The 10,071-nt window shown below is 44.0% G+C and overlaps 1 protein-coding gene across 1 annotated transcript in view; it reads right to left on the bottom strand.

Annotated features, from left to right (window-relative positions):
- Positions 1 to 10,071, bottom strand: part of FER1L6 (fer-1 like family member 6) — a 117,051-nt gene that overhangs the window by 80,389 nt on the left and 26,591 nt on the right. The window contains exons 6-7 of the mRNA XM_019643430.1: positions 9,559 to 9,751; positions 6,581 to 6,933 (exon numbers count right to left, since the gene is read on the bottom strand). Of these exons, the coding sequence (XP_019498975.1) occupies positions 6,581 to 6,933; positions 9,559 to 9,751 (546 nt within the window). The remainder of the gene's footprint in view (positions 1 to 6,580; positions 6,934 to 9,558; positions 9,752 to 10,071) is intronic.

The following is a 10,071-nucleotide window of genomic DNA, read 5'->3' on the forward strand; positions in this document are numbered from 1 at the left end:
TCTGATAGGGTGTTTTCTGCTACCTTATCTTCCAAATTGTTGATTCAATCCTCTGCTTCATAAAATCTGCTGATTTCAGTTATTGTATTCTTCATTTCTCACTGTTTTTTTTTTATGTTTCTATCTCCTCTTTTTTATTTCTGATCTCTTTGTTGAAGTTCTCACTGAGATAACTGAGCATCCTTATAACCAGTGGTTTGAATTCTGAATCTGGTAGGTTGCTGGTCTCCATTTTGTTTAGTTCTTTTTCTGGAGTTTTGTTCTGTTCTTTCGTTTGGGACATGTTTCTTTGTCTCTCATATTGGCTGTTTTCCAGTGTTTGTTTCTATGCATTAGGTTGAATTGCTATGTCTTCTGGTCTTAGTAGAGTGGCCGTATGTAGTAGGTTTTATGTGGGGCTCAGTAGTGCAGTCCTCCTGGTCACCTGAGCCGGGTGCTCCAGGTATGTCCCTTGTATGGGTAATGTGTGCCTTCGTGTTGTAGTTGAGCTTTGGTTGCTGTTTGTACATCAGTGGGAGGGGTTGACCCTTAGGCTGATTGGTTATGAGAACTGGCTATGACTACAGTGGAGTAGCTATTGTGCAGGGACTGACCCTACAGAGCAGGATTCGCTTTAGCAGGGCTCTGGTGCCTGCCAAATCTGACCTTTGGGTGTGTCATTTGTGGAGGTGGTTGGGTGGTGGTCTGGTGTGGTCTGAAGCTGGGCCCTGGCTGTGTGGTTCTAGGGCCTCTTGAGAGGGGCTCTGTTGCAGGCCAAGTTCAGCCACTGTCTGTGCCCTTCCCTGAGCCACTTGTTATGAGCTACACAATGATCTGCAGATGGTTGCCACTTGTGCTAGACTTGGAAGTTCCTGGGAGAGGCTAAGCTGTGAACCAAGGATGGCTGCCACTAGTGCCAGGCTTGGGGCTGCTTAGCAAGACGAATGGGGCAAACTGAGGCCAGATGCTGCTTATTTGGAGTTTGTGAACCTTTGAGAGATTTTAGAAATTTCCACAGCATGAGCCAAGCCAGGACATTTCCATGGAACAGCCATTAGAAGAGGCTTGGGTGGGCCCACAAGTTGGGTGGGGTGGGTGTCAGGAAATCACCAGGGACAGGTGAATTGTGTTAGTCAGTTTGATGTAAACTAAGATATGGTGGCCACCTTCATCTGCATGCTGGGGAGTGGGACGAGCTCAACAAAGGAACAATGACCTCTGTCAGCACTTCTGTCTGGGAGATAGCTGCCCCTCTAACCCTCACCTTGAAGCCAGATAATTCAGTTCCTCCCTTTAGTCCCTGGTGCCTTTCAAGCTGCTGCCTCAGTGCTGGAGCTCAGAGTGAGTGAGTCCATCATCGAGTAAGTCCATGTACAGGCCCTTTAAGAGGAACACCTGGGTCTGCAGCCACTCTAGTCTCACCTAGCCACAATTTCCTCTGGTTTTCACAGTCAGAAGTTATAAGGACTTCTCTTCCTAGCCCTAGAACCCTTGCCTGGGGATCCTGGTGTGGGGCTGGGACCCCTCACTCCTCCTCAGGGGGGACCTCCACAGCTGAGATATCCCTCCTGATTTTTGGATGCCACACATGAGTGTGGGAACAGCCTGTTTCACATCTGCCCCTCCTACCAGTCTCAACATAGCTTCTTCTTTGTATCCTTAGTTATAGGACTTTGGTTCAGCTAGTTTTCAGGTGGTTCTCAATGATGGTTGTTCTGTAGTTTAGTTGTAATTTTTATGTGGTCATGAAAGAAGGCAAGCATAGCATTTACCTACTTTGCCATCTTGACCAGAAACCCAACATAAACTGCTTTTACATTGAAAAGGGCTTTAGAGTTCATCTGCTCCAACCTTTACCTTTTACCTGAATTAACTAAAGCTCAGAAAGAGTAAGGTCACACAGTAAGTTAAAACTGCCAAGATTTGAGGCCTGGTCTCCACTGAGACTACCTTCTCCAGGAGCCTGCATTCTGGAAGATAGGACTGTGACAGGTGTTAACCTAAAAATAAAAAGCCAAAGTGAGAGGCAACAAATGTTTACTCGAGATCCAAAAGAGTTGCAATTCTGGGATGAACTGATTCAGGCAGAAATCAAAATAGTGTTCGATTATGGGGTGAAGGCAAGGGTTTTTTAACACAAAGGAAAGGAAAATCATTAAATGAATAGAAGGAAGAAATTTTTATTGGTGTTAATAACCTAAGTTATCCTTTAGCTATAGATGGCTATTTACTGATCTAAAGAACATTTTTAATTTTCAGTCCTTGTAGTCTGAATATCACCTTTCCTCTTAACTTTACAAACAGATCAGAAGGCAATGCTTCTCTGGCCCCATCCAAAGGTTGTTTTGCCCAGGTCAAACATTCCAAAGTTTCAAGGAGTAAGACGTGCAAGTCAGCGCCTCTGGAATGGCTGCCCTGACTCCATTTTCAAAATGGCTCCACTTATACCAACTTCTCACACAGGTCACAAGACAGGAGCCATACCAAGATAATACATAACTATTTGCAAATTACACTTATTGACATGGAACAGGCACTGATGCTTCAGGGAACAGATATAGCTGGGACACGGTGACACATTTCTGAGCAAAGAGGCTGAATGAACTGGAATCGTACAGTGTGTGCTTCCTGGTTTTGTGGTTGAACTTATTAAATTCAATGGAAAAAGCAATATGGCTCATTTAAGGATTAAAGCACTTGTGACCTCAGAGGTTAAGAGCCCTATTCAATCAAGAACCCTAAGCCCTGAACCTCAGAGAGCCAAAGAGTTATCACATCATTAGGTGAAGAGTCACCCCTTCCTTCACACAGAAGCCTCCTGTGCTCTCAGCATCAGCAGGAAATGTTTCTTTTCACCAGAAAACATTGGACAGGGTGGGGGGCCAGCTGCTGAATCTTAGTCACAGAGCACACACCCCTCCTACCTGTTGTCACTGTATCCACTGGCTGTAAACCAGTCACTTATCTCGCCTTCCTGAGGCCAAGTTTACTTTCTGGGAGGAGGATAAAAATTACTCAGGGACCTGGAAGGAATGTAGGCCATGTAGCTTAAAGACGGCCAGAAGGCTCCGTAGCCAGAAAAACGCTTCTTCAAATCCCAATGCTGCTAGTTCCTAGCTGTTGAACTTTGGGCAAGTCATGTCCACTCTCTGGGTGCCACTTTCTTTGTCTGTGAAATAACATCACAATAGGGCCTACGGTGGGAAGAAATGAGATCATTCATGTGGAGTACCTCGTCTAAAGCATATCCATGTAAATGCCACAAATGGTAGTTCTGTATTTCAACAGGATAGAATTCATGTCTTAATCCTACCCATGCTTCAAGGTCCAACTCAAATGCCTCTTCCTTCTGGAAGCACACTTCGACTCCCTGAGCTGGAAAAATGATAGTGATAATGTTTACTAAGCTTCTATTATATGTCAGATGTGGTAGTAAGAATTTTACCTACAATATCTAGTGTAATTCTCATGACTATGTTAGGAGAAATATATTTATTATACTCATTAAAGGTGAGGACACTCCTGTCCCATGAAAGATTAAGGTACCTGTCCAAAGCTACTAAGCATGTCTAATATTTATTGAGCACCTACTATGTGCCAGGCTCTGTTTTAAGCACTTTCTATGTATTAATTCATCAAATCCTCATTATGAGCCTAAGAAGTAGAAGTTATTATTAGAAATGAGTATAAAAAGCTTAAGTCACTTGCCCAAAGATTCAAACAGAGGCAGTGCTTTTTCCAGAGGCTGGGCAGTGACCACTGTACCATACTGCCGTGTCTTAAATCCAGCTGTCTTACTTGGGAGCCCAACATTTTAATCATTCTGCTTCACTCACTCCAGGAAATAATAGCACATTATCTATACCTCCTTTTTACACTTATCACTTTCTACTTCCTGTACATTTATTCCGTATGTCTTCCCTACTCTTCTATGACCTAATTTCCACGGAGCCACTCTATTTTTATTTCTACCAATGTTGAGGATGATGGCTAAATAAGAGGCTACTGAATAAATGTCCACAGAATTTAAAAATAAACATTAGATTAGTTATGCTCTGTGAAAGTTTGGCATGGGGGATAAGCTTTGATGGTGGTAATGAGGGTGGGTTGGAAAAGTCAACATCATGGGATTGCATTTGTCCAGATATACAATGAGATCGTGGCTGCAGCAAGGGAGACTGGAGCTTGAGGACCCTGGATAGCTGAAAAAAGACGATGCTGCAAGAAAACATATCACCATGTAGGTGAGGGTGAGCTCTGAGCTGTTGAGGCTCTGAGGAAGGTAGAAGCCCACTGCGGTGGTTTAAAAATGTCTAAAAATTATTGGAAAATCTTCCCCTCAAAAGGCGAAGCCTAATTCCCCTCTCTTTGAGTGTGGGCTGGACTTAATGACTGCTTTGTAACAATTAGAATGTGGCATAAATATCAATATGTGACTTTTGTAGGTTTGGTCATAAAAGACATTATAGTTTCTGCCTCACTCTTTCTTGGATCACCCCTCTGGGGGAAGCCAGCTGCCATGAGGACACTCAAGCAGCTTATGGAGGGGTCCACGCAGTGAGGCACTGAGGCCTCTTACCCACAGCCAACAAAGAACCAATAGCCAATAGGTTGAGAGTGCGCCATTTTGGACTTGGACCCTGCAGCTCCTGTCAAGTTTTCCGGTGACAGCAGCTCCTACCAACGTCCAGATTGAAACCTCATGAGAGATTCTGAGCCACGACCACCAAGCTGAGATAGTCCCAAATTCCTCACCCACAGAGAAAATACATGTTTATTGTTTTAAGCTGCTAAATTTAGGGGTGATTTGTTTTATAGCAATAGATAACTAACAAACTCAGCAAGAAACTGACTACAAAAAAATAAGCCAGGGTGAATGAGGAGTGAGGAGAAATAAGGTTTGAATGATGCCTGAATTTCCCCCCTTCCTTACCACTTTCTATATAATAGCTAAGATGGGCCCCTGGCCTTGTAAAAAAAATATATACTGATTCCACATAAGTTCCCAGCCATCCTTGTTTTGGGCTAGAATTTATTTTTCAGGTGGCCGCAACAAAATATCTTCAAGATATTGACTTGGGTTAAGAAAATCTTCTATTGGCTTCTTTCTACAATACTAGGCAATTCTTGTTTAGAAAAGAATGGCCAGTCTTGACAGCAGGAAAGATTGCCACAGGACAGATAAAAGGGCTATTAGCCTAGGTGGCTACTAAGCTACACACAATTTCTGGCAAAGTCCAAAAAAGTCAAGTTTCCAAAGCTGGCATATATTCTGAAGAAACACACATAAACACAATCATGCCAAGGCTATGGCAATTCTAACAACAAACTAACACGCACATTTCCAAAGACTGTTTCCCAACATATAAGTTCAGAGGGGAGAGCTGGGGTGGTTGGTAAGATACCCGAAGTAAGTCACAGACACCTAGGGGGGAGAACTCTGAAGAGCTGCCCACTGGTGGTGGGAGCAAACCCGGGTAATTCCAGGAGCAACAACAGCGATGTGTTACCTGCCTATCACGTATGTGCTCACAGCTCTGCTGACCATTTTACATGCATTCCTTCATTTACCACCCTCCCAGATGCCTATGACAGAAGGACCATTACCACCCCCATTTTGTTGACGAGTAAACTGAAACGTGGTGTTAGTATCAGAGCCAGAAATAGAACCAACCCCCAACATTTCCAACTCTGTGCTCCAACATCTCCCCAACACTGCGTCTTAAGATTTGTTAGATCCCAGCAGCGAAAACAAATGGCCTTCCAATGCTATGGTGACCCACATGCTACAATCCTTCGGTCTGTCTAATCTCCCCTAGGAATGGACAGCTCTGGGAGACGAGCCATCATCACCTTCCTTCCCCACCTGAGATGATTGTCGGGTTGACCACAGAAACACACTCTCAGAGGCAGAATCATGCTAGGTAGGAATTGGGATCCACCCACCTCTGCTATTAACAAAACAAGAATTTTTCTCCTTTGCTTAAATACAAAGCACTATTGCTAAACTGTTAAACAGCGGAGAGGATATTCACAGTTGGTGTTTATCTTGGAGGCTTGATCTCCTTCCCATAATAAAACTAGGCTGAAAAATGCTAATGTGCTTTACATTGAGTAATAAGCAAAGATAAGCATTCCCTTGACTTGTGATTCCCCACAGGCTTGGAGAACAGGTTTCTCAATGTCTTGTAGCCCCACTTGTCACCCACTCTTCCTCCTCTTCATCCCTCACCCCACATTGCCTCACATCCAGAGCATATGCTAAGCTAATAACAAGGCAAAAAAAAAGTGAGGCCACAGATATAATTCCGTTGATCACCCCGCCACCCACTCCCACCAGCTTCCCTAGAACACTCTTATCTGTCTTTTACCTTGGTTTCCATGGGAATCATGTTGTGGGGGGTTACTGAAGGAATTTATCACGGGCACATGGCTATGATATGCTCAGCAAGAGGCAGAGGACCCGCCCCAGAAAATGGGCTGAGCCAACACACATTTTGCAGGGAGAGTGGTACCTGTGCAGGCCTTTGGGAACCTTTGGGAGCCTGTGGCGTGTGCTGGGCTCACCTCACAGGTGTGGTGGAGCAGTGCTCAGACCTACCTCTGGGGGTACATCGAAAGGTTCCACCTCGACCTCTGTTGAGTTGGTTTTGTTTGAAGCCTGCTGGGGTTTTCCATCATCAGCCTTGTCGCCCTTGTCTTTACTCGAGCCTTTGGAAGATCTGGAGTCTTTGTTCTTTGAAGACAACTTGAGGTCCTTGAGTGCTTTGGAAAATTTAGACTCCTGTGCCCCTCCTGAGAGGATTTCTACAGCAATTTCTACCAAGATTCTGCCCCTGAATGACACGCCTTCCCCAAAGCCTTCATTGAGTTCCTGGTAGTCGTCCATCAGGCTGTGGTTCCTGGGTGAGCCGTATAAGTTAATCCAGGCAGGTCCAAAGGTAGGTAAGAAGCCTAGAAAGAGCCCCAAATTTAGTGGTCTTGTTATGTTTACAAGTTGATTATTTTTTGCTTTATGCAAGTTGTGCATGTTCCTTTAGAAATGTAGACTATACAGAAAAGACAAGAGAAAATATATGTAGGATATCCCATCACCACAAGACAGCCATAATTGCCATTTTGTTGTATTTTATTTCTACCCTTTCTTCCGTGCAGATGCTTACACTTGTTCATAGGTGTAATAATACTATGAATGCCACTGTGCATCCTTGTCTGTTCATTCATTCATCGAATGTTTATTGGCTCCTAACATGTACCAGGCGCCATGCTAGACATTCTACATTGAGCCCAGTGGAGACTAAGACAGATACAAACATTAAACAAATAAAGATCTACATTATAGATGCTATAAAGGGGATATACCGTGTGTGCAAGAACAAATAAAAGGCTGATGTGGCGTGAAGAGGAGTTAGACAGAGGAAGCTGGGACAGAGTTCCAGCCAGAGGGAACAGCACGTGGCAGCTGGAAGGGGGGTTGGAGATGGAGGCGCTGAAAGAGAAAGCCAGTGAGGCCGGAAGTAAGCTGTGTGAGAAGAGTTTGCAAAGGTGGGCGGGTCTTGAGAGGCTTGAAGAGGATTTTGGTCTTTATCCTAGAAATTACGGAAATATTTTAGAGGGGGTTTAAGTAAATATATGACATAATCAGATGCACATTTTAAGATCACTCTGGCTGCTATGTGAATGGTTGTGAGAATGGATGTGGCAAATGGGTCCGGGGACCACATCATCATCAAATCCAAAGACTCCGGTGGTTTCTAGAGTGACGGCAGTGGACACTGGGAGACGTAAATATTCTGAGATATGTTCTCAACGTAGAACTGAGAAGACCTGATGATTTTAACTTGTTGTTAGTATAAGTACTTTCCTTTCTAAACACATAGTGTCTGAGAAAATACACAGCATCTATGTGAACATCTCTTTGGCAACAGCATGTTCTGTTTTGCTAGGAAGTGAGTCATGGCCATCCTGAAGCTTAATGGCCTGGGTTCAAGTCTCAACTCTCAGCTGTGCCATTTTCAAGCTGTGAGACCCTGGGCAGGTTTTATAACTTCCCTATGCCTCAGTTTCCTCATCTGTGAAGTGGAGGTGCTAATGGTGCCTCTCTCACTTATCAGGATTAAAAGAGATAATAATATCTATTAAGTGCTTCACACAGGCTCTTCGGAAGCGCTCAAGGCTATTAGCCATTACTCTTAATAAGTATATTCATCATAATTTGCTTAACAGTTCCCTCATTGTTAACAAGTAGGTGTTTCCCTATGTTTTACTGTTACCAATAGTTTTATGCCTAAATGTTTCCTCTCCCTGTCCCCACCAGCCTTGTGAACTAGATTCTATCCTTCCTGTGAGTAAATTTTAAGAAGCAGAAGTATTGTGTTACAAGGAATACAAACATTTTATGGCCTTTGACATCTAGTTTTGTTTTTTTTTACAAGCTCAAATTTTTTATTATCTCATTCAATAAACATAAAATTAAATTTCAATAAATGGAATTAAAACTAGACGTACTTGTGTTTTACCCACTGCTTTTCAGGAACCTCATGATGGTATTCAGGCAGATGTGTAACAGCGTTTCAAAAAGCAAACGTCATCTTAAATGCACATTCTCAATGATGTCTACTTTTTTAAATGCTCTTACACATCTGCCTGAACAACATCACGGGGTTCCTGAAAAGTGGTGGGTAAAACATGAATATATCTAGTTGAGAAACCCTGTGAGTGGGTGGGCAGCGTGTTTTTTCTGCACAAAGCAATCCTGTGGCAAAACCTTCCATAATATGAAGGGTTAAATGATAGATAGTTATTGAGACCTTTCAATAGTGTCACTCAGTTGGGGACACAAAAATGCACACATTTCAATCTCTGTTTATGCCAGATTTTCAGTGCATATGTACACACACATATATACGTCCAAATATATACATCAATAAGCACAAATTTGTAGCGCAGAGAAAGATTGCCTTGAGGTTTAAAGTAGGGAAGGTTTGTTGGGATATTTAGAGAGCTATCACCTACTAATTTAGATTTTGCAAATCAGGGGCTTTATCCTGGGTGGAAGCTCTTTGACTGACAGTGGATCAGCTAAGACACTCGGTTCCCCCCCAGGTTCTCCGCGTACAGTCGGCAGCACCTCCCTGCATTACTGATGCTCTCAAGTCCCCATTCGTGAGTTGGGTACACAATTTTCAGGGTCATTTAAACACATAAACACCATTTGTAGCTCATGAGCCACTCAAAAATATGTGGTAGGTCAGATGTGGCCCGTGGACCGTAGTTTGCCAATTCTGGTCTCATCTAAATACTCAGTTTTTCGATTCAGAAACCTAAGGCCCAAGGAGAAGGAGTGACTGTCTCAAAGACACACGGTGACGTTCGTGATAGACATGGGACCAGGACCAAGCCTCCTGATTCCCAGAGCCTAGCTCCATCCACTGCCCTGAACCCGCCCAAATCACAGACCACGCAGAGCATGGAAGGGGCCTGACACTGTGCCCGCTCCAACCCTCTCGTTTGAAAAATGAGGGCTGCTCTAAAGCAATCATCTGGAACCCCTATTTCCAAGTCAGACATAGGCTTTACCTTTATCGCCCTCCTGTTCATTGGAGATTTTCTTCAGGTCGATGAAGTGGGTGGCAAGTTCTACGTCATTCATGCTGCCTTCATCCCACACCTGGATTTTCACCCTCCGACACAACGGGGGGAACATTTCCTTGAAGACCACCTGTTCATGCCACGTGGGATCGGCACAGCTCTTCTGCACTGTGGTTCGCCCCTAAAAACAACGCCAGGAGGATGTGAGCCATGGAAGGAAATGAAAGGGGCCCTTGACTGGACCCATGAAAACTCTTCAAACGAGCTGGAAATACAAAGTTAGTTGCTAAAAACAATGAACCTGCTTCTGCCTGACACTTGTGAGAATCAGTGACTCCCAGTGAGCATCACTGATGGCCTCCTCTGCGCCAGACACCGTACCGGGCATTGGGGACAAAGGCGAATACGTCATCATCCTGCCTCAGGGAGTTCTCATCATCATCCCGGGGTTGGGGTGAAACTAACACCTGTGTTATGAGCAGGAGTTGTTCCATGCACCCC

Source organism: Hipposideros armiger, unplaced genomic scaffold (assembly GCF_001890085.2).
Source record: "Hipposideros armiger isolate ML-2016 unplaced genomic scaffold, ASM189008v1 scaffold_78, whole genome shotgun sequence".
NCBI lineage: Eukaryota > Metazoa > Chordata > Mammalia > Chiroptera > Hipposideridae > Hipposideros > Hipposideros armiger.